Source organism: Thamnophis elegans, chromosome 6 (genome assembly GCF_009769535.1).
Source record: "Thamnophis elegans isolate rThaEle1 chromosome 6, rThaEle1.pri, whole genome shotgun sequence".
Lineage (NCBI taxonomy): Eukaryota > Metazoa > Chordata > Lepidosauria > Squamata > Colubridae > Thamnophis > Thamnophis elegans.
The window spans coordinates 4,187,963-4,213,907 of record NC_045546.1 but is presented as its reverse complement, the minus strand read 5'-3'; the positions used below and the strand labels follow the sequence as shown (position 1 = coordinate 4,213,907).

The 25,945-nt window shown below is 43.4% G+C and overlaps 1 protein-coding gene across 1 annotated transcript in view; it reads left to right on the top strand.

The window, feature by feature from the left end:
- The window catches only part of LOC116510234 (teneurin-4-like), a 92,541-nt gene that overhangs the window by 26,028 nt on the left and 40,568 nt on the right, over positions 1 to 25,945 (top strand). The window contains exons 4-5 of the mRNA XM_032219703.1: positions 21,760 to 21,974; positions 24,473 to 24,683. Of these exons, the coding sequence (XP_032075594.1) occupies positions 21,760 to 21,974; positions 24,473 to 24,683 (426 nt within the window). The remainder of the gene's footprint in view (positions 1 to 21,759; positions 21,975 to 24,472; positions 24,684 to 25,945) is intronic.

The following is a 25,945-nucleotide window of genomic DNA, read 5'->3' as shown; positions in this document are numbered from 1 at the left end:
TCCATCTCTCTCTCTGCTGCCACCTGGCGTTGGTCTGGATCTTTGCAGCCTAGACCTGGAACTCATGATGTCAGTCTGCGTGGGCAGCCATATGAGTGGGTGGGTAGGTTCAGTGGTGAAATTCTGTGGGCGTGGCTTGGCGGGCGTGGCAGGGGAAGGATACTGCAAAATCCCCATTCCCTCCCCACTCCAGGGAAAGGATACTCCAAAATCCCCATTCCCTTCCCTCTCTGGGGCCAGCCAGAAGTGGCATTTGCCAGTATTTGCTGGTCCTCCAAACTACTCAAAATTTCCGCTACCGATTCTCCAGAACCTGCTGAATTTCACCCCTGGATGGGTTGTTTGGTAGGTTGCTCAGAAATATGGATGGAGATGGATGGATGGATGTAGAGAGACAGAATTATATGGATGGATAGCTACATACCCTGTTTCCCTGAAAATGAGACCTCCCTGAATAATAAACCTAATTGGGCTTTTGAGCGCATGCGTTAAAATAAGCCCTCCTCCAAAAATAAGCCCTAAATAAAATATTGCAATGCAGCAGCAGACATGAGGTGACCACGCTTGCTGTCTCCTGCACCTCAAAAATAATGAGACCTCCCAAAAATAACGCCAAGCACTTATTTCGGAGGAGACCCTGTCTTATTTTTGGGAAAACACAGTGGATACATAGATGATAGACGATAGAAAGAGGGAGAGATGATAGAGATAGAATAGATGGATGGATGGATGGATGGATGGATGGATAAATAGATAAGGGAGGGAGGGAGGGAGAGAGCTAGAATGATATGGATGGATAGTTACATAGATACATAGATGATAGAAAGAGAGATGATAGAGATAGAATGATATGGTAGACAGATAATAGATAGATAGATAGATAGATAGATAGATAGATAGATAGATAGATAGATAGAGATAGATAGATATAGATAGAAATACCATAGATAGATGGATGAATGGATGGATGGATGGATGGATGGATGGATGGATGGATGGATAGATAGATAGATAGATAGATAGATAGAGAAATATGATAGAGAAATACAATAGATAGATAGATGATAGATGATAGATAGATAGATAGATAGATAGATAGATAGATAGATAGATAGATAGATAGATAGATAGATAGATAGATAAATAGATATAGTTTTCCTTCATATAAGCTGCCTGAGCACTGAGGGTTGGATTAGAGGACCTCCAAGGTCCCTTCCGACTGTGTTATTCTGTAAATTTGCCTTACCAAAACCTTTGATATTATTCTGTTTCTTATTTACATATTTCATGGGGGTGAGAATAGTAAGTCATGTTACGTCTAGTAGGTTTTGCATGACTGATTGACTTATCCAAGGAACCCATCAAAACACAACCAGTTATAGCAGCAGCTGAAAATATAAACTTTTTGCAAAATGTACCTAATCATCGCAACGGGAGGGAACACATTCCAGTACTATAGAAATAATGATATATTTGTTTAGCTCCAGCTGGGGGGAAAAAATCCACAAGAGAAAACGATGCAGCCTTCCATATTTAGAGAGGAACAATGAACCTTGGGCTATAATATAGCTATTAGTCTTTAAGGGGGCCAAAGATCTCTTAGATATTCATGTTGTATCATGCTGTTATGTTGTTAAACCAAAAACATTTCTAGAAGATCAGCTCCGCGTACCTATCCCAAGTTTTTCCAATGCAATATAAAAGACAATTGATTAATTGTGGGATGCTTATAGAACAGGGAGGGCTAGCCTTTTTGTCATTGCGTGCGGAAAGCGTGTGCCCACACCCAATGCACATGCCCCCGACTCCCGCATGCACACGCAACTCCCCCGTACTCCCCCCCCCGCACATACGCATGTCACCCCCTCCCCCCTCACACCCTGTTTTGGGCCTAGCAGGCCTCCCTGAAGCCTCCTGGGAGCAAAATGGGGCTTGGGGGGGGGGCATTGCACACTCAGTGGCCCATTTTGGGCCTAGCAGACCTCCCCGAAGCCTCCGGGGACCAAAATGGAGTTGGGGGGAGGGCATTGCACACCCAGTGGCCTGTTTTGGGCCTAGCAGGCCTCCCTGAAGCCTCCTGGGACCAAAATGGGGTTTGGGGGGGGCATTGCACACTCAGTGGCCCATTTTGGGCCTAGCAGGCCTCCCTGAAGCCTCCTGGGACCAAAAATGGGGTTTGGAGGAGCATTGCACACCCAGTGGCCCGTTTTGGGCCTAACAGGCCTCCCTGAAGCCTCCTGGGATGATAAACGGGGCATGGGGGGGGGGGGTGTCGCAACTCCACCCTGCATTCCTCCATGCATGTGTGTGCGACACCCCCCCGTGCAGGCACGCGCATCTCCTGCATGCACCACGCCCACCATGCATGCACTGCAGAGACCCGAAAATCAGCTGGCCGGCGGGAGGCGCCTTGTATGCGCGAAGGAGCTGAGCTGGGGCGACAGCTCACGTGCCCGCAGAGAGGGCTCCAGGTGCCACCTGTGGCACACATGGCATAGGTTCGCCATCAGGATTTTAGATACTCCTGGCTTCACAATGGTAATTAGAACCAGAACTTTCATCCCTAAGCAATGTACAGATAATCCTCAAATTATAAATATTCGTTTACTGACCGTTGGAAACAAAACAACAGCACTGAAAAAGGCGACGTGACTTTTTCACACTTAACGACTTGTTGCAACCACCCAGTGGTCATCCGATCAAAATTCAGGCGCTTGGCAACTGCCTCGTATTTATGACGGTGGCAGTATCCCAGGGTTTTATTGTATTCTACTGTATTCTACTATTATTGTATTCTATTGTATTCTACTATTGTATTCTATTCTAATAAATATCACAGATAAAGGGATTGAGATAATCTCATACAATATGTTCTAATACATGTGTGGGCAGCATTGAGATATTAAGTATACATGTAGTTGGGGCATTGAATTGAGTTTAGGAATTATGGCTCATCAGTTAAAACCATTTTCCTTTCCCCCAAATTACACGTTGCTTAATGAAGTCGTATACTTAAAGTTCTATTGACCATAACCAACTAGTCTTTTATTTTAGTAATCATTTACATGCTCCCTGTAAAAATCTGCCTTCCTTGGTTTCTCTAATTACAGCAAATACCCCAATGGGAAGATTCTTTTTTAATATGCACAAATTAAAACTCCATTTAGAGGTGCAATGGGACCATGTAGTAGTAATTGACTTGATCACGAAGAAATGTTCCCGGGTAATGATTAGAAGACAGAAATTAGGAAGGAAAAAAAAATCTTTTCTTCGTATGTTAGGACGATCCAGATAAGAAAATATCGTTTTAGAAAGAAAAACCCATACAATTTTAGCGACTGTATTTGCTGGGAAAAAAATAAAAGGACAAATCTGAAAAGGGGTTTAAAAAGAGCTTCGTAAAGAGAAACTATTTTAATTGTGTATGTCTAATATGGTGGCTTTCCAAAGGAAATGTTGAGTCGGACAGCGAGGAGGTTGGGGAGGAACATGGGCCAGTCCTGGAGTCTGGGGAAGGCTCGGATGAGGGCTCTGTGTCGGAGAAGGGGAAGGAGAAGGGGTTCAGGGCCATCTGGGAGTTATGTGCTGCCTCCGGAGCGTCCAGAGTCAGATAGCAGCGAGGCAGAGGAACAGGGGGAGCCTGTTCCCAGTGTGCGCATGCGCAGAGCTGCCAGAAGGCAAGAACAGTTAAGACAAAAGAGGCGACTCAGGAGTAAGGCTTGGAGATGATTGGCCCCTCCCATAAGACATAAAGGAGGAGTAAAGACACATGAGCCTTTGCAGGAAGCAATTTGGTTCGTGCTGGTCGGTTTAAACTCTGAAGCTCCGTTTTGACTCTGTGCTCCATGTGGTCTTGCAAAACTAAACGCCGATTAGGTCTTCGGCAGTGTTTCAAAGGAGATAAAGGTGGGTGCTTATCAGCCTTATCCCGAAGGACTTTGGCAGACTTCTGTCGGACTCTTTACAAACTCTTTGTGACTCATTATGTGAATGAACATAATTAACAGCCGTTGAAATTTTTTTAAAAAACACGTTTTTGGGGGACTAAAGGGTGTGCTTTTTACTGTTTCAGGAAGCCTGGGTCAGAACAGGAAAAATCAAAAGCAATGCCAAGAAAAAAAAACTTTATAACGCCCATTCTTGTAAATATATCTTTAAAAGCATAAGTGAAGTTGTAAGAATCAAGTATTAAAAGGATTTCTGCAATCAATCTATGCATTGCACGATTCCATGTGTGTATAAAAGCACTCTACATGGGGCTGCCCCTGAAGAGTGTTCGAAGACTACAGCTGGTCCAGAACGCAGCCGTGCGAGCGATATGGGGTGTATCTAGATACACCCATATTACACCTATCCTCCGCGAGCTGCACTGGCTTCCTATTGGTCTCCGGACACGCTTCAAGGTGCTAGTCGTTACTTTTAAAGCCCTTCATGGTTAGGACCTGGCTACCTGAGAGACCGCCTCCTGCCACTTACCTCCCAACGACCAACAAGATTGCACAGGCTGGGCCTCCTCCGGGTGCCGTCAACCGGACAATGCCGGCTGGCGACTCCCCAGGGTAGGGCCTTCTCTGTTGCTGCGCCGGCCCTGTGGAACGACCTACCTGCAGAGATCCGAACCCTTACCACTCTCCCGGCCTTCCGTAAAGCCGTCAAGACCTGGCTGTTCCGGCAGGCCTGGGGCTGTTGATTGATATCCAGCCCCGTTTAGATAGAATGGGTGATGTGGATTTTAACACTGTATTTTTATTTTTTATTTCTATTTTTAAAATTTTAAATGTTTCTTGTCTGTTGTGAGCCGCCCAGAGTCCCTATCGGAGTGGGCAGCATGCAAATTCTAATAAACTTGAAACTTAAACTTGAAAATGTTAAATGTCCCAAATACAGATAGTCCTCAACTTATAACTCTTTATTTAGTGGCCATTCGAACTTACAACAGCACTGAAAAAAAATTGAGTTATGATGACCAATTCTCTAACTTACGATTTTTTTCAGATTCCCCCATGGTCACGTAGTCAAAATCCAGACACTTGGCCACTGACTCATATTTATGACGGTTTCAGTATCCGGAGGGCATATAATCCCCTTTTCTATCAAGCAAAGGCAATGCAGAATCCAGATTCACTTAACAAACGTGCCATTCCCTTTAACGACTGCCCTGGTTCACTTAACGTCTGTGGTTGTAAGGAAGGTTGCAAAATGGGGCAAAATTCACTTTACGAATGTCTCACTTAGCAACAGATATTTTCGGGCTCCAAAAGAAAATCCACCCAGGGACAAAAAAAAAAAAAAAGTAAGAAAGAATTTAAAAAAAAATACATATTCTGTTTAGGAGGAAGCTTAGAGGTTAGGAAACGTTGGTGGTCCACTTCTCTTTCCCCCCCCCCCCCTGCAATTAACACATTTCTATGCTTCCCCCCCCGCTCCCCCCGCCCCCCGTGGGCACTGTAGAATATTCCCAAAGCAGGTCTCAAGTGGTAATACCATTGTGTGATATTAGCAGAACGTTAAAAACTGGTGGAATTGAAAACATTTACATCTCACCTTCCTGCCTGACAAACACATTAAACAAATAATGACTTCTTTAAAAAAAAAAAGTGGAAAAAAAAGAAAAGCTAAAACTCTTTAAAAAACGTGGACTTGGAACGGAAGATATGGGAAAGTCTGCTCTCTTTGTGGCCCTTTCTGTTGAAAAGCTTGACCCTTAAATTGCAAGTGGTAAAATGTGGTTTGTTTATTTGTATGTGTGTGTGTGTGTGTGCATGCGTGTAACTCCTTTTTAAGTTGAACAAAAAAGGGGAGCCGTTGTATTTATTTGTGCAATTTACAATCCTCAACTTACAATTTAAGATTTTAAAATTTTGCCATTTTAAATTTACAATTTACATTTGTTTACAATTATTAGGGTTCCACCACAAAACCGCGGTCGACTAAAGCGCACTCGACAAAACCGCGTACCTGACATCATCCCAGCGTGACGAAAAAAGCACGCTGTGAGCTGTAAAGCTAAAATTAACGCTTAAACCTAAACCTAACCCCTCGAAACCTAAACCTAACCCTAAACCTAACCCTTAACCTAACCCTAAACCTAAACCTAACCCTTAACCTAACCCTAAACCTAAACCTAACCCTTAACCTAACGCTAAACCTAACGCTAACCCTTAACCTAACCCTAAACCTAACCCTAACGCTTAACGTAACCCTTACCCTAACCCTAAACCTAACCCTTACCTTAACGTGAATCGGCTTGCTTTAAAAGCGCTTTTTAAAGCGCCCTTTTTTCTCCACGGTCATATTTGTCCCGCTGCTGATGACATCAGGTACGTGCTTTAATCGGGCGCGCTTTAGTGGACCGCGGTTTTGTCGTGCCACGATTATTAGAATAGAATAACAGATTTGGGAGGGACCTTGAAGGTCTCCTAGTCTAACCCTGCTTAAGGCAGATTGACAGCCACAGACCTTATCTGGATCGGAGAGCTGCCAGGCTGATATTTGCAAAACGTGGCACTGCCTCGGCCCCCTCTCTGCCTCCGACACAGAGCCCTCATCAGAGCCTTCCTCAGACTCCAGGACTGGCCCATGTTCCTCCTTAACCTCCACACTGTCCGAATCTGCTGCCAGCTCCAGTGGCCACTGGCGGGCCACAACAATTTGCTCCGCTTGAAGCTCCGATGTTCAACCTGGGGAGCATCGCTGCGCTAAAATACGAAACAATGAGCATCAGGAAACAAAAGAACTGTCTCTTCTTTCCCTATCATCAGGGTGGTCTTTCCAAATACCTACTTCAGCACCAACTTAGGAAACCATTAACCCAATCTCTCGGCTTTTATTTTTTTTATTATTGCATTCCCTTTACCCATCTCCACAAAGTCCACAAGATAATGAAAGGCCAGCTGTATGTGTAGCTTTGTAAGGGTATCTCCCTCTCTCTCTTTCTTTCTTTTATTCCTTTCAGTCCTTCTATTTTTTTCTTTTCTTTTCTGCTGACCGGTGTGAATTTCTTTTCAATCTTCTCGGCCATCGAAAGGAGCCTTGTGATGCTTGGCTGAGCATGTCTCTTGTCTCCACTCTTTGGCGGTGATCTATCAAAATCGGTCCTCTGGCCCAGCTAACACCCTCACTCCATCAACCTGTCCCAAGGAGGAGTCAATTTTCTCCGCCATCTAACTAAACCATCTTTGTTACCCGTCGCACACGTTTTTCATTTCCGACGAGTATTCTTCTCGTCTCTTTTTGTCTGTTTCTGCTGACGATGGATTTTTCCTTCTCCTTGCTTGATAAGCAATCAGGAAGCGTATTTGCTGAAGTGTTTAATTTTGAGCCCAAGACGGAGGGGCCAAGAATACAGGTAGCCCCCCAACTTGTGAGCTTTAAATTTCTTAATGCTTATCAACAGACCCCTTTGTTAAGTTGCTAACCAACTCCTTTGTTCACTTAAACTTAACAAACTCATTTGCTTGTATACGGAACAACAGACTTAGAAGGGACCTTGGAGGTCTTCTAGTCCAACCCTCTGCTCGAGCAGGAGACCCTGTGCCATTTCAGACAAACGGGTGTCCGGTCTTTGGTTAAAAACCTCCAGTGGAGGATGGAGTACCTACAACCTCTGGAGGGAAGCTGGTTAATTGTTCTCACTGTCAGGAAATTCCTCCTTAGTTCTAAGTTGCTTCTTTCCTTGGTTAGTTTCCACCCATCACTTCTTGTCCTGTCTTCAGGTGCCTCAGGAGGTGGACTCCCTCCTCTTTGTGGCAACCCCTCAAATATTAGAACACTGCTATCATGTCACCCCCTACTCCTTCTCTGCTTTTGAACAGATGCTCCAGGGAGCAAATGACCTGTAGTATTCCATTAGGGATTATAAGTGGCATCTATTGCTAACAAGGGACGCGGTGGTTCAGTGGCTAAGACGCTGAGCTTGTTGATTAGAAAGGTCGGCAGTTTGGTGGTTCGAATCCCTAGCGCCACGTAACAGAGTGAGCGCCTGTTACTTGTCCCAGCTTCTGCCAACCTAGCAGTTCGAAAGCACGTGAAATAGGTAGAAAAATAGGAACCACCTTTGGTGGGAAGGGAACAGCGTTCCGTGCGCCTTTGGTGTTTAGTTATGCCGGCCACATGACCACGGAGACGTCTTCGGACAGCACTGGCTCTTCGGCTTTGAAACGGAGATGAGCACCGCCCCCTAGAGTCGGGAACAACTACCACATATGTGCGAGGGGAACCTTTTACCTTTATTGTTAACAAACTCCTTTGCAGGAATTAATACAGAGGCCGTCTCCACATCATAATCATGATTCTGGTTATACGATATATTTTCTCTACTCTTCTCAAGGGAGCATCTGCACCCTGGGAATAAAAATAAAGAAAGAAATCACTTCAGCCGAACTCGGGTGACACCACTGGTGCCTCTGCCGCTAAAAAGAGATGATAGATAGATAAATGATAGATAGATAGATAGATAGATAGATAGATAGATAGATAGATGATAGATAGATAGATGATAGATAGATAGATAAATGATAGATAGATGATAGATAGATAGATAGATAGATAGATAGATAGATAGATAGATAGATAGATAGATAGATAGTAGATAGATAGATAGATAGATAGATAGATAGATAGATAGATAGATAGATGTAGGTAGGTAGGTAGGTAGGTAGGTAGGTAGGTAGGTAGGTAGATAGATAGATAGATAGATAGATAGATAGATAGATAGATAGATAGATAGATAGATAGATAGATAGATGATAGATAGATAGATAGATAGATAGATAGATAGATAGATAGATAGATAGATAGATAGATGTAGGTAGGTAGGTAGGTAGGTAGGTAGGTAGATAGATAGATAGATGATAGATAGATGATAGATAGATAGATAAATGATAGATAGATGATAGATAGTAGATAGATAGATAGATAGATAGATAGATAGATAGATAGATAGATAGATAGATAGATAGATGATAGATAGATAGATAGATGATAGATAGATAAATGATAGATAGATGATAGATAGATAGATAGATAGATAAATGATAGATAGATGATAGATAGATAGATAGATAGATAGATAGATAGATAGATAGATAGATAAATGATTGATAGATATATAGATAGATAGATGATAGATAGATAGATAGATAGATAGATAGATAGATGATAGATAGATAAATGATAGATAGATAGATGATAGATAGATGATAGATAGATAGATAGATAGATAGATAGATAGATAGATAGATGATTGATAGTTAGATAGATAGATAGATGATAGATAGATAGGAAGGAAGGAAGGAAGGAAGAAAGAAAGAAAGAAAGAAAGAAAGAAAGAAAGAAAGAAAGAAAGAAGGAAAGAAAGTTAGCCCAGGGAAGGGAGGCCAAGCTAGGAGTCTTAAGCCCTCAGTCACTGCACAGTGGAGCAAATTTGGGCTCTTTTCAAATGGATTTTAATTGCACTCTGCTCTTTTAGGAGGCGGTCACTCGTTCTTCTGCAGAGGTTAGGGGGTGGGGGGGGTGTGAAACCCCTTTTGAGTGTTGCCCATGAGGTGGAAAATAGGTGTTTTTGTGTTTTGAGTGCCTTTATTTACATCTCAGGGAGACGAAAAATGGCCAGAGAAATGTCATTGATTAGTTCAGGCTGAGGTGGTTTCAAGGGAGCCCATCGGGAGACCATTTCCAAGCTCCCACTTGGCTTTTAGATGTTCTTAGCGATTCAGAAATGTCTTTTCATTCACAGAGGGAACTTCTGTTGGTTGGCAGAGGACAAAGCAAGCTTATGAACTTCACTGTGGGAAGAAACATATATATGTGTATATAAGTATACACACACACACACACACATATATATATATGCATACATACATATACATATACATATATATACACACACACATATATACACACACATATATACGCATACACACACACACACACAAAATCCATGTGAAGAGTGACTTTTGTGGCTACTCGAGTTCTAACCAAGAGCTGCTCCCAAAGATAGATAGATAGATAGATAGATAGATAGATAGATAGATAGATAGATAGATAGATAGATAGATAGATAGATTCAGACAGACAGACAGACAGACAGACAGACAGACAGACATATGATAGATACAGAGACACAGATAGAGGGAGGGAGGGAGGGAGAGAGAGAGAGATCTATTATATCTATCTCATTCTGTTGAACAGGTTATAGATAGAGAGACAGACAGACAGACTCATTCTGATAAATAGAAGATGGATGGATGGATGGATGGATGGATGGATGACAGACAGACGATAGATAGATATACAGTAGATAGAGGTAGGTAGGTAGGTAGGTAGGTAGGTAGGTAGGTAGGTAGGTAGGTAGAGAGACAGACAGACAGACAGACAGACAGACATCCCTCTATCATATCTATCTCTTTCTGATGAATAGATTATAGAGGGACCAATACATCTCTATCATATCTATCATTCTGATGAATAAATGATAGATAGACAGACAGACAGACAGACAGACAGACAGGATAGCTAATGGTAGATAGACAGACAGACAGATAGATAAACAGACAGACAGATAGATGATAGACAAATAGATAGGATAGATAATGATAGACAGACAGGCAAAGAGACAGACAGACATCTATCTCAGTCTGGTGGATGATGGATGGATGGATAGATAGATAGATAGATAGATAGATAGATAGATAGATAGATAGATAGATGATAGATAGATAGATGATAGATAGATAGATAGATAGATAGATAGATAGATAGATAGATAGATAGATAGATAGAAAGAAAAATGTTGCCGACCAAGTTAGATAATGATGATGATGAAGATAGACAGGTAATGATGAAGAGAGGGAGAGAGGAAGGTCCTTTTACTGAGCCTACTGAAAGGAGCGACAAACATCTCAGAAGGGACCCTTCCTATTTTTTGGGACCCTAACATCTAAGACAGAGAGACCCTTTAAGTCTTGCAAGATTCTGCTAATGTCACTTTACAATAAAGAGGGAGCTATACATTCCTGGGTGTCCTTCTTAACTGGACTACCTCGCAAGGCTGGCATATATGAGAGCCGAGGTGGCGCAGTGGGTAGAGTGCAGTACTGCAGGCCACTTCAGCTGACTGCTATCTGCAGTTCAGCAGTTCACATCTCACCAGCTCAGGGTTGACTCAGCCTTCCAACCTTCCGAGGTGGGTGAAATGAGGACCCAGACTGTGGGGGCGATATGCTGACTCTGTAAACTGCTTAGAGAGGGCTGAAAGCCCTATGAAGCGGTATATAAGTCTAACTGCTATTGCTGTTGCTATATAAAAGCAAGCGTGACGTTGCTTTAAATAAGTGGTGGCATAAACTTCGCTGGAGGTTGGAGTTCTTGCTAAGTGTGGGAATCAGAGGTTGGGAAACAGAGTTGGAAAGTCATCTTTGTAGTTAATAAAGCTTCCCCCCCACTGCCCCCATCGCCCAATTACGCCTGAGCTTTCCTGCTGCTTGTTACACAGTTGTTGGCTTATTTAAACTTGTCACATTTTTGCTGTGTTAATTTAACGTGTAAAGAAAACATTACGCACCAAAGTTCGTATTGTTGGTTATTCTCTGCTAGATTCCTCGTGCGGTAGGCCTCATCCCATCCCTTGTTAATCGTAGGAGCTGGAATACTATATGTAGTTGTCTTGTTACAGAATATTATTGCATTATTAGCTGGATACCCGTGCTTCGCGATGAAACTATGTGATCGGGCTGTTCAGGAAAAATTTGGTTCACAGTCCGTTGGCTCAGTGGTGGTCGGTGATTGAAACACATAAGGGAATATCACGTCCGCCGCCTTGAGTACGGAAGCAGTCCCAAAGGTGGAAGGCGTAGACCTTTTGATGAGGTACCGACGTTTAGTACTGCAATGAGCCTCACACCGGTTCTGAGTGGAGGAGTTGAACACCTGCCAGTTTGAACTGAGGTAACGGAATGCGAGGCAACTGGCACTTGGAACAGAGTTCTTTTGAAGTGGGGAGGGGGAGTAGAATGTCTAACTCCTTAGCATCAGAGTGTGTTAATATACAATACAATAGCAGAGTTGGAAGGGACCTTGGAGGTCTTCTAGTCCAACATCTGCCTAGGCAGGAAACCCTGTACTGTTTCAGACAAATGGCTATCCAACATCTTCTTAAAGATTTCCAGTGTTGGGGCATTCACAACTTCTGGAGACAAGTTGTTTCCACTAATTAATTGTTCTAACTGTCAGGAAATTTCTCCTCAGTTCTAAGTTGCTTCTCTCCTTGGTTAGTTTCCACCCATTGCTTCTTGTTCTACCCTCAGGTGCCTTGGAGAATAGTTTGACTTCCTCTTCTTTGTGGCAATCCCTGAGATATTGGAACACTGCTATCATGTCTCCCCTAGTCCTTCTTTCTATTAAACTAGACATATTCAGTTCCTGCAACCGTTCTTCATATGTTTTAGTCTCCAGTCCCCTAATCATCTTTGTTGCTCTTCTCTGCACTCTTTCCAGAGTCTCCACATCTTTTTTACACCGTGGTGACCAAAACTGAATGCAGTATTCCAAGTGTGGCCTTACCAAGGCCTTATAAAGTGGTATTAACCCTTCACATGATCTTGATTCTATCCCTCTCCCAAGAGCCAAGGTGGCGCAGTGGTTAAATGCAGCACTGCAGGCTACTGCTAGATCAGCAGGTCAGCGGTTCAAATCTCACCGGCTCAGGGTTGACTCAGCCTTCCATCCTTCCGAGGTGGGTAAAATGAGGACCCAGATTGTTGGGGGCAATATGCTGACTCTCTGTAAACCGCTTAGAGAGGCCTGAAAGGCCTATGAAGCGGTATATAAGTCTACTGCTATTGCTATTGCTATTGCTCTGTTTATGCAGCCTAGAACTGTGTTGGCTTTTTTGGCAGCTGCTGCACACGGCTGGCTCATATTTAAATGGTTGTCCACTAGGACTCCGAGATCCCTTTCACAGTTACTACTGTTGAGCAAGGTACCACCTATACTGTACCTGTGCATTTCGTTTTTGTTGCCTACATGTAGAACCTTACTCTTTTCACCATTGAATTTCCATTGAATATAAGGGAACTGCAGTTGGAACAGAGTTGAATATAAGGCAACTGGCAGTTGGAACAGAGTTCTTTTCAGGTGGGGAGGGGAGTAGAATGTCTAACCCCTTAACATCAGAGCGTGTTAATATAAGGCAACTGGCGGTTGGAACAGAGTTCTTTTCAGGTGGGGAGGGAGAGTAGAACGTCTTAGAATCAGAGCATGTTAATTACTGTATAAGAAATGCTAATGATCTGATGGTCATTTCAAAAAAATCCTTTTTTGAATATATAAAATATATTTAGGTATTTTTTTAGGTATTTATTAATGCTTATAGGCCGCCCTTTTCCCTGAGGGGACTCAGGGCGGCTTACATAAAATAAGGGGGGAGGGGTATACAGACAATAGACACAACAATACATAGAAGTAAAATCGTAAGCAACATTCATTCATCATTCGGGTGGGGACAGTTATCTTTGTCCCCAGGCCTGACGGGCTAGCCAGGTCTTAAGGGCTGTGCGGAAGGTCTGGACGGTGGTGAGGGTACGAATCTCCACGGGGAGATCGTTCCAAAGGGTCGGAGCTACTACTGAAAAGGCTCTCCTCCGTGTAGTTGCCAGTCGGCACTGACTGGCAGATGGAACTCGGAGGAGGCCTAATCTATGTGATCTAATTGGTCGCAGGGAGGTAATTGGCAGGAGGCGGTCTCTCAAGTACGCAGACCCACTACCATGAAGGGCTTTATGGGTGGTAAGTAGGACCTTGAAGTGCACCCGGAGACCAACAGGTAGCCAGTGCAGCTCGCGGAGGATAGGTGTTATGTGGGTGAACCGAGGTGCACCCACAATCGCTCGCGCGGCTGCGTTCTGGACTAGCTGAAGTCGCCGGATGCTCTTCAAGGGCAGCCCCATGTAGAGCACATTGCAGTATTCCAGCCTAGAGGTCACAAGGGCCCGAGTGACTGTTGTGAGGGCCTCCCGGTTCAGGTAGGGTCGCAACTGGCGCACCAGGCGAACCTGGGCAAATGCCCCCCTGGTCACAGCCATCAAATGGTGGTCAAAAGTCAGCTGTGGGTCCAGGAGGACTCCCAAGTTGCGAACCCTCTCTGAGGGGTATAAAGTTTGACCCCCCAGCCTGAGCGATGGAACACTGATCGAATTATTGGGAGGAAAGCACAACAGCCACTCGGTCTTCTCCGGGTTGAGTACAAGCTTGTTAGCCCTCATCCAGTCCATAACGGCCTCCAGGCCTCGGTTCATCACGTCCACCGCTTCATTGAGTTGGCACGGGGCGGACAGATACAATTGAGTATCGTCCGCGTATTGATGGTATCTTATCCCGTGCCTCCGAATGATCTCACCCAGCGGTTTCATGTAGATGTTAAATAGTAGGGGAGATAAGACCGAACCCTGTGGCACCCCATATGTTAGGGGCCTAGGGGTCGATCTCTGCCCCCCACCGACACCGACTGCGACCTGTCCGAGAGGTAGGAGGAGAACCACCGTAACACAGTGCCTCCCACCCCCACCTCCCGCAGTCGTCGCAGAAGGATACCATGGTCGATGGTATCGAAAGCCGCCGAGAGGTCGAGGAGAACCAGGATGGAGGCATGGCCTCCATCTCTGGCTCTCCAAAGATCATCGGTCAATGTGACCAAAGCGGTTTCTGTGCTGTAACCGGGTCTGAAGCCTGACTGGAAGGGGTCGAGATAGCTATATAAGTGAAGGCATCTAGCCAACCTTGGCTGATCTTGAAAACGCTAACCAGGTTGGGGCTGTTTAGTACTGGAAGAAGTGAAAGAGACGGCAAAGAAGAGCAGTGGGGCAAAGCATCCCAGTTCCCCATTTTCTAAGTGTGCACCCCATTTTTGTTAATGCAACCTGTCTTAGTAATGAGGACCCCTTTAGATAGATCTCAGTAATACAGGAAACTTGAGATCCTACAAGAACAGCAGATGCTGTGGATAGAGCCTACTCCAAAGTGGGTTAGAAAATCTCAGATTTGTAAATTAGATTGGGCGATCAAAAAATACCCTGCAGAAAAGAAGGGAGTCAAACCCTCAGTCCATTGTTGGCAAAAGAACATAGATGTGTCGGTTGACTCATGAGGGACTTCACAGTCCTCAACTTACAACTGTTCATTTAGTGACCATTCGAAGTTCCAACAGTGCTGAAAAAAAGTGACTTACGACTATTTTTCACACACACGACGATTGCAGTATCCTCCATGATCATGTGATCAAAATTCAGAGGCTTGGCGACTCACTAACTTGCGACGGTTGGAGAGCCCCCGGGGTCATGTGGTTGATTTTTGCGACCGTCTCACAAACAAAACCAACGGGGAAGCCTGATTCACTTAACAACCGTGTCATTCCCTTAACAACCGCCCTGATTCACTTAACGCCTGCGGCAAGAAAGGTTGTAAAAATGGGGGGAAACTCGCTTTACGAATGTCTCACTTAGCAACAGATATTTGGCTTCAACAACCACGTTGCTCACTTTAAAACTGCCGTGGCAAGAAAGATCGTGAAATGGAGCAAAAGTCACTTAAGAAATGTTTCACTTAGCAACAGAAAATTTTGGGCTCAAGGGTAGTCATAAGCTGAGGACTACCCGCATTCATAAATGCTGAGTCCCACCTCAAGAGTAGGGGCTACTCATAGTACCTGCTATTCTTATAGGATCTCAGTCTTCCTGTACTACTGAAAGATGACAGCCTAGACTAGGGATGTCCAACTTTGGCAACTTTAGAACTTGTGGACACAGAATTCCCCAGCTGAAGTCCAGAAGTTGACAGGATTGGACACCCCTGAGTAGACTTTCCCAGTCTGTGATTGGTTGGTTGGTGGGTTGGGTTGGGTTGATTGGTTGGTTGGTCAGTGGGTTGGTTGATTGGTTGATATCCCACCTTTTAATTCTGGAGATGAAGGCAATGAATTAAGCTCAGTATCTCTTCTTCCTATTTTTCCCTCAACTTTCCAGTGACTTAGGTTGGAGAGGGAGGGAGGGAGGGAGAGAGAGGGGGGGGAGAGAGAGAGATTGGTCCAAGGTAACTTAGGGGGGCTGATTGTGAACTAGAATCTCATCTACTCACTTCTACGTCACTGTGGCCATCAGGTTGAGCAAGAATGAATGGCTCTAAATGGCATTGTTGGTTTCCTTGTTGGAGGATGGACCAAAATCTAGATCTCCCTGCACCTAGTCTTACCAATAAAGCACACTGGCTCTCCTCTAATGAGTTTGGAACTGCATTACCTTGAACCCTCCTCTAGATTTTGGCCCAAAGAGGGAGGAATTCTGAAGGTGGAAAGCCCACCTCATCTGGAGACCCAACTGAGGGATGTTCTCCTAGATGCAGGCCACTCAATCAATTGCCTTCCGAGAGAAATTCTAATGCTGATTATGGAATCCTGAGGGATGGAACATCCAACCTCGGCCCTGGTTTTGTTTTGTTTTGTTTTTTGTTTTTATTTTTGACATTTCGCCATTCTTCTCAGTGAAGAAACATCTCCCCATCCCAAAGTTGACTTCTCTCATTACTCACCGCAGCCATGCACCTGTTTGGCCTAAACTGGCACCTGCAGCCGATGGAAGGGCAGATGTTTGAGATCACGGAAGACACAGCCGGCCGTTGGCCAATGCCAACAGACGTCCCCTTGTATTCCTCAGGGGGCACAGGGTTAGAGTTACCCGAGAGAAAAGGCAAAGGAGCTGGCGAAGGTACGGTTGGTGTGTTTTCCTTGTGTGTCTCGCCACCCTCATAACATCACGCCCTTCCCCCTCCAGTTGCCACTTCATTCCAGAATTTTCTAGAGCGCACCCACTCCACACCGTCATCTCTCCCTTCGCCGATGCTGACACGAAACGTGCATTATCACACCACCACAATCCAATCCAGAGCCATCCGTCAAAGGGTGGGTGCGGGGGATACCTCTTTCGTGTGTGTTTGTTTACTGTGTGTTCTTCCAAAATTCTCCTGTCTTCGCTGACATGTGTTGATGATTTAAAATAAGCTTGTTTTAATGCTCCTTGTTTTTCTCCCCCCACAGGGATACCAAATGTCGACGTTTCTTCCTTAATTATGCTTCATTGTTGTTGTTGTTGTTGTTTTTCATGGTGATTTTGTTGGTAAATGTAGGCCTAACGCCAAAATGCATTTTTTTGAAAGCTTCCTGAAACCACAAGTTTCAACATCCCTCGCTAAATTGAGATCAGACTCTGAATTTATTCCGTTTTGAAAATCAGGTGGGAAATCTACAGGGAGTCCTCCACTTCCGATCACAATTGGGATCAGAAAATTTGGCATTAAGTGGTGCCATCATTAAATGAGGACTTAAAAGTGACCACAATTATTATTATTTTTTTGCCGTAGTCATTAAGTGATTCATCATCACCTGATCACGATTTGTGACCTTTTCCTGCCGGCTTCCCCAATGACTTTGCATTCGGGAAGCTGGATTTGTTTAACAGCCACATGATTCACTTTGTGACCGCAGTGACTCGCTTTACAGCCATGGTAAAAATGTTCATAAAGTCAGATCCAGGCACGTGGTCAGTTGATTTACGACTACTACTTTCGATCAAACCGAAATTATACTCCCAAGAGCCGAGGTGGCGCGGTGGTTAAGGTGCAGTACTGCAGGCCACTTCAGCTGACTGTTATCTGCAGTTCAGCGGTTCAAATCTCACCGGCTCAGGGTTGACTCAGCCTTCCAGCCTTCCGAGGTGGGTGAAATGAGGACCCAGACTGTGGGGGCAATATGCTGACTCTGTAAACCGCTTAGAGAGGGCTGAAAGCCCTATGAAGCGGTATATAAGTCTAACTGCTATTGCTATTGCTAATTGTGGTCATAAGTCGAGGACTACCTATAGAAGCAAAAGCATGCCCAATTATTTAACTGTTGTGTAAATGCTTCAATCTCTGGAAGTTGTTCATTCCTATCCTTTACCATCCAAGAATACTCCGTGCTTTCTAAAAAAATTATCTGTCTTCTCGCGAGACCAAAAGATATAGCTACCAGTTGAAAGTAGTAAACTATTAACTATTCAAAGCTACAATATTGGCCAAAACACTTTTTGGACAAGTGTACAGTATTTTTGAGGTTTGATGGCTAACAACACCACTTTTTTTTTTTGAGTAGTACCATAAAATTATATATCAATGGAAAGATAATTTAATCAAGAATGCAATGCAGTAACCGTTATGAAGGATTCGCTGTTAGAAGTTATAAAGAAGAAAAGTGAAACACGTAGGAAAAAACAAGATATACACAAATAAGCACCATGGAAAAACCTATATGTAAAATCATCCTTTGTTTAGGAAAACTAGTATGACAATCTACCACGGTATCTCAGGAAAAAGTTGTAAGAGGTAAAATCCTGTCTTTACTTAAAGCTTAAGCATTGTGTACCACAATAAAACTCAGGATTGCTACAAAAGCAGCACAATTTCCCCCCCATTAAAATAAAAAAAGTTTGTGAAAATAAGAACCTTTGTGTGCCAGGCTGATAATCTTGCTGAATTTTTTTTTTTTTTAAACTGTTCTCTGTTCTCCAAATATCAGTATGTATAGAACTCAATTATGGCTTCAGAGTCATATGGAGAAAGCAATCACATGTACCAGAAGCATCCAATTATATCCATTAGAACTGTCATAAGTACAAGTCAGTTGCCGAGCTAATTGAATTTTGACCACGTGACTTTGGGGATGCTGTAACAGTTATAAATGTGGGGGGAAAACGGTCCTAAGTCATTTTTTTTCAATGATGTTGCAACTTCAAATAGTCACTGAACAAACTGTTGTAAGCCGAGGACTGATTTCAGAGTCTTAAATGTTTGAAAGGTGAATTCAAAAGGATTGCTGATTTCAGTGTGGGTAAAATGAGACTTCCGTTATTAAATGTTTCTGGAAGCTGAGTTTTCCATGGGTGCAAATTCCGCCCTCTGTACGGAAAGCTCTCTCTCTCTCAGTTGGATGTTCACAAATCCTCAAATACCACACATATTTTAAATAAACTTAACACCAAAGCAGTTAATCTGTCCACGGGGGGGGGGGGGGGATTTGTGTTAACTTCCTAACAGATGGAATCACTTAAGTTTTAAGTAGACTTTTACTGTCTGGAATATTAAAAAAATATATATATGTTAGGGCTGCAAGAATCTACTCCCCATCGAAATCCTTGCCATTATTGAACAGGGGAATTTGGCTGCATAAAAAGACTGCGGCTGGAGAGAGAACATTTTAATTCTTTATTCTCCAAATACCACTTCCATTTACAGTACGTTTCAAAAAGGAAGGGAAGAGAATGGCAGGCCAGACTCCAGCTTGGCAACAGTTTAGAGCTGCGTTCTTCAACCTCGGTGTGGAATAGAATAGAACAGAGCAGAGCAGAACAGAATATAGGAATAGGAATAGGAATGGAATGGAATAGAATAGAATAGAATAGAGGAGTGGAGTGGAGTGGAGTGGAGTGATTTGATTTTGATTTGATTTGATTGCACTTATATGCCGCCCTATTCCCAGAGGGACTCAGGGCGGCTAACAAATCAAAGGGAGGGAATACAAACAAGGGGAAGAACGACAACAAACAACTACAAAAGAATTGAAAAAAACAATCAAAAGCCACACAGTTCGAGCGGGGAAGGGAACTCGTCAGCCCCAGGCCTGTCGGAATAGCCAGGTTTTAAGGGCTTTGCGGAAGGCCTGAAGGGTGGTGAGGGTCCGAATCTCCACGGGGAGCTCGTTCCAAAGGGCCGGCGCAGCCACAGAGAAGGCCCTCCTCCAAGTGGAGTAGAGTAGAGTAGGGAATAGGAATAGGGATAGGATATGATAAAAGAGAATAGGACAGAACAGAATAGAATAGAATATAGGAATGGGAGTGGAGTAGACTAGAGTATGGGATAGGATAGCATAGCATAGAAGAGAAGAGCACAGAACAGAACAGATTATAGAAATAGAATAGAATAGAATAGAATAAGAAATAGAATAGAATAGGAATAGTAGGCCACCTCCTGACGAGCAAAATCAATGGGGAAGCCAGGCTTCACCTAACAACGGTGTTACTAACTTAACAACCGAAGTGATTCCCTTAACAACTGTGGCAAGAAAGGTCGTAAATTGGGGCTCTTAACAACTTTCTCCCTCAGCCACAGAAATTTTGGGCTCACTTGTGGTCGTAAGTTGAAGGACTACCTGTATGAAATTTATATGGCATTTGTAACATATGGAAATTAAACAATTATAAATTCAGCACCAGATTAAATTACAAGAGATTAAAATGATTTTTTAAAAACCCCATAGTGGAGTGGTGATGTGAATTTTCTCTTACTACACCAACAGAGACAGTGTAGATAGAGAGTGGTTGTAAGAGAAGAGTAAAGTGGCCTTAAACTCTTCAAAACACTGTTTTAAATTTGGAAGAATTTTTTTTTTAATAATAATAAGATTCAAAGGCTGCAAAGAGTTACAAAGAAAAGTTTAACTATTATATCTGGATGAACCAAAACACAGAAAAATTGCTGCAGGCTGTGAAAACGGAGAACAGCATAAAAACAACAGAAACAAAGGCAGAATATAAGGAAAAACAGCTGGATGACAGATTAAATAGATGGAAAACCAAAGCTTTGCACCGACAGCACTTGAAAAACATTGAAGGAAAATGTGAGGACAACTTGACATGGACATGGCTTAAGATGGGAACCATCAAGAAAGAAACGGAAGGTTTAATCCTGGCTGCTCAAGAACAAGCACTATAAACGAATGCCATGAAAGCGAAGATACAAAAATCCACCGACAATCCAAACTGCCGACTTTGCAACGACAAAGTCGAAACTGTTTCACATTTAATATTTAACAATGTTCAGTTGATGGAGTTTCATGTTTAATGAATAAAAGAAATAGTAATAATAGTAATAATAATAATATATACTGGCGCATAATACACCAGACATCGCACTGGTTGAGAAAAATAAGGTCACAATCGTAGACATCGCAATACCAGGTGATAGCAGGGTCGATGAGAAGGAACATGAAAAAATCGCAAAATACCAGGATTTAAAAATCGAAATTCAACGACTATGGCACAAACCAGCAGTGGTAATTCCAGTGGTAATTGGCACACTGGGTGCTATTCCAAAAGCACTGGAATTACATTTAAAACAGTTAAAAATTGACAAAATCACCATCAGTCAAATGCAAAAAGCCGCACTGCTTGGATCCGCACGCATATTACGAAAATACGTTACGACGTCCTAGGCCCCTGGGTGGGGCCCGACTAGTAACCAATGCCAAATCCCGCGAAACAACTGGCCGCTGTGATAGAATTCTGTTGTTGCAAATAATAATAATAAGTGGTATTTGTAATACATTTCTAAATGTTCAGTTGACTTGGTTTCATGTTTAATGAGTAAAAGAGATAATAATAATAGCAGTAACAATCAATTAATACATATTTCTGCCTTCCTCATTCCTGACAAAGGGCCATCAAAATGACAGCAAAGTTCCCTAACAATTTTTTTTTAGTACAAAATATTTTTTTAAAAATTAATCTTGATCATAAAAATTCCAAGGGCATAGAAGATTGGAAATTTGTGGTTCCAGCCTCTCAGATTGGAGGAAAAAAATAATAATTGTCTTGTTTATCCAAAGAGGAGATAATTTTTTCAATTAAGAGAACCTTCATTTAATCCAAGATTTTATTTTTATTTTCCTATGTATTTCAGCAGGAAAGCCCAGTACTTTCTTCCCCGAAGACAGTTTTATAGACACCGGGGAGATCGATGTCGGCCGAAGAGTCACGCAGAAGATTCCTCCCAGCATATTTTGGAGATCCCAGGTGTTCATCGACCATCCTGTACATTTGAAATTTAATGTTTCATTGGGGAAATCAGCTCTGGTTGGGATTTATGGACGAAAAGGACTCCCACCTTCGCACACCCAGGTGAGGCAAATTCTGGGGAGATCTGACCAATGCGTATAAAATTAGAATAGCAATAGCAGTTACCAATAGCAGTTAGACTTATATACCGCTTCATAGGGCTTTCAGCCCTCTCTAAGCGGTTTACAGAGTCAGCATATCGCCCCCACAGTCTGGGTCCTCATTTCACCCACCTTGGAAGGATGGAAGGCTGAGTCAACCTTGAGCTGGTGAGATTTGAACCGCTGAACTGCAGATAACAGTCAGCTAAAGTGGCCTGCAGTACTGCACCCTAACCACTGCACCACCTCGGCTCTTCCTATGTTTATATTATATATTATTTAAATATACACATGTTTTACAAATATGATAAGTAGTAATCTGAATTAGTAAGATTAGTTACCTGGCTTTTAAAGATGAAATAACATATCTTTGTAAACTTGGTAACTAAATACATGTCTGTCACAAAACACCAGAAGAGTTATCTTGGCCACCAGAATGATTACTACTGAACATAAGATGCAATACAGATAGTTCTTGATTTACAACCGTTGTAAAGTGTAAGTGACCGTTTAAAGCTCCAACGGCACTGAAAATACTATCTTATGACTGTTTTCCACATATATGACCATTGCCACAGCCCCGTGGTCACATGATCAAAATTTGGACGCTGGACCACTGGTTCATATTTACAATGGCCACAGTATCTCCCAGGGTCATGTGATCCCATTTTGCGACTTTCTGACAAACGAGTGAATGGGGAAGCCCCATTAATTTCTTGCTACAGTTGTTAAGTGAGTCACAGCGGTTATTAAGTTACTAACAAGGTCGTGAAGTGACTCTGACTTCCCCATTGCTTGTCAGAAGGTCGCAAAAGGGGATCACGTCACCAGCGATGGGTTTCACTTATTTTTACCACCGGTTTGCCTTGCGTGCGCACACTTGCTTTGCGTGCATACGCACCTCCCGTACATGCTGTTAGGTAAGCTCCCCGTTGGGAGAGCGAGTACGTTCAGAGAAGCGTTGTGAGAGTTGTGTTGGAGAATACACAAACAAGCCTACAGAGACACTGCAGTTTAAATAGGCTTTTACTTTCGTGGAAATAGAAGTATCAGAGTCCATCAAACAGTCCAAGTCATACACGGATAAGACAGTCAGTCATCAATGTCTTTCAGTTAAGGGATAATCCAAATAATATAGTCCATAAACATATAATCAGTTCAGAACTCAAAGTTTGCTAACAGTTGCAAAACTTACAATAGCTCACGGCACTTTCTAACAGCCAGCTTCCAAAAACACTCAGATCAGATCAGCCCAGCATCTAATAAACAGAGAGAGCTAACAGTCATTCTGGCTCCCTTTTATGGCCGATTGAGGAAAACAGCAACCAATCACATTTTACAGTATGATTTAAAGAAACAGGTACAACATTGTTACATGATTTATATATTGCCAACCCAACCGTTAGAATTCGGCTGTCCGTGCGTGTGCTTTGTCCACACGCTCGCCTTCCACGCACACACCTGGCCTCAAAAACGTGGCTAAATAGGATGGCATAGAGCCGGGACCCGTGTGTTGGCCCATCCACGATCTCCGCTATCGGTTCACCTGAACTGGTTCGAACCGGCTGAATACCACCGGCTGAATAGCACGTGACCTTGGGACACAGCAGCAGTCATAAATATGAGTCAGTTTCCAAGCGTCTGAATTTTGATCACTCAATAACGACGGGGATGCTGCAACTGTTATAAGTGTGAAAAGTGGCCATACATAACTTTTTTTCCAGTGTTGTAACTTTGAATCAGTGGTGAAATTCAAAAATTGTTTACTGCCGGTTCTGTGGGTGTGGCTTGGTGGGCATGGTATGCTTGGTGCGTGTGGCTTGGTGGGCGTGGCAGGGGAAGGATACTGCAAAATCCCCATTCCCACCGCATTCTGGGGCCAGCCAGAGGTGGCATTTGCCAGTTCTCTGAATTACTCAAAATTTCCGCTACCGGTTCTCTGAACTACTTAAAATTTCCACTACCAGTTCTCTGAACTACTTAAAATTTCCAGTACCGGTTCTCTGAATTACTCAAAATTTCTGCTATCAGTTGTCCGAATTACTCAAAATTTCTGCTCCCATTTCTCTGAACTACTCAAAATTTCCGCTACCGGTTCTCCGAATTACTCAAAATTTCCGCTATTGATTCTCCGAACTACTTAAAATTTCCGCTACCAGTTCTCTGAATTACTCAAAATTTCTGCTATCAGTTCTCTGAATTACTCAAAATTTCTGCTCCCGTTTCTCTGAATTAATCAAAATGTCCGCTACCGGTTCTCCAAACTACTCAAAATTTCCACTACCGTTCTCTAGAACCTGTCAGAACCTGTTGGATTTTACCCCTGCTTTGAATGCTTACTAATCAGATTATGATTAAGTCGAGGACTATCTGTAACCAGGACCTGAAATTATTTTGAGGGGGTTTACATTTCAACACACGTGTTCTTCCCATTTGTGTTTGTGTGTGTGTGTGTTTCAGTTTGACTTCGTCGAGTTGCTGGACGGACGGAGGCTCCTGAGTCAGGAAGCCCGGAATCTGGAAGGACCCCAACGGCAGCCAAAGAGCTTCGTGCCGCCAGCCAGCCACGAGACCGGATTCATTCAGTATTTGGATTCTGGAATGTGGCACCTGGCCTTTTACAACGATGGGAAAGAATCCGAGTTGGTCTCCTTCCTCACCACCACTATTGGTAAGAGCATCTTACGATTTACCGATAGAAGGGAATATATGTAGCTCAGGGTTGAACTGAGCGGCCCTTGGTGCTAATAACACTGGTGATGTTACCTAGTTGGGTAATGAAACGTCTGCAAGAAAAACACCAAGTTCAGAGAGCACCAAAGACTCCACAATTGCCAACTTCCTCCTCCTCCTCCTCCTCTCCCACTTCCTTCTAGCACTGGCGCAGTTACCTAGTTTTGTAATGAAATGTCTACAAGAAAAGAATCAAGCTCAGAGAGCATTAAGGAACTCACAGTTCTCCTCCTCCTCTTCCTCCTTCTCCTCCTCCTCTCCTCCTTCCTTCTAGCACTGATGGGGTTCCCTAATGTTGTAATGAAATGTCTGCAAGAACACCATCTGGGGGCCAGAATGGGTGTGGCTGGGGTAGGCATGGCCAGTTCGACATCACTCGTGTTGGGGCACCTGTTGTGGAGTCTGGTGGCAGCTCCAACGGCTCCTGCTGGGCCACAACACTAGAGTATCATTTTGTAGGAAACCGACTTAAGTATGCCAAGTCAGTTTTAGGTAAACATTTTCTTGGTTTCCTCTTTGTATATAGCAATAGCCATAGCAGTTAGACTTATATACCGCTTCATAGGGCTTCCAGCCCTCTCTAAGCGGTTTACAGAGTCAGCATATTGTCCCCAACAACAATCCGGGTCCTCATTTTACCCACCTCGGAAGGATGGAAGGCTGAGTCAACCTTGAGCCAGTGAGATTTGAACAGCCGAACTGCAGAACTGCAGTCAGCTGAAGTGGCCTGCAGTGCTGCATTTAACCACTGCGCCACCTCGGCTCTTACATATATGCTCTTCATTTGACACACTTAAGGTGAATAATGTCATAACGTGGTTCCAGCAAAAGAAGCACAGATCTGATCTGTTGGGGATGAAAAGAAGTATCTTAATTTCATATTTAACGCCAAATAATATGGACTGCATTTTCAAAATGGCTGCTTCTCCAAACCATCCTTCTCTTCCCAATAAATCTTAGCTGTGCCATATATGTTTTTTTTTCCAGTTTGAAGGGTTGCTGCCGGTTCGGATTGGTTCGTCCATACTGGTAGTTCCGACCACCAGCTGAGCGCCGCCCCCCCTCACCCCCTCCCCCCCCGCAACGGTGCTATCCCATCCTATATATTTCACTCTCTGGCTCACTCACCCTGCCCACGCAGTTCAGCTGATTTCCGTGCCTTGTCCGCTCTACTTACCGAGGCTGCCCAAGGTGTGCTGG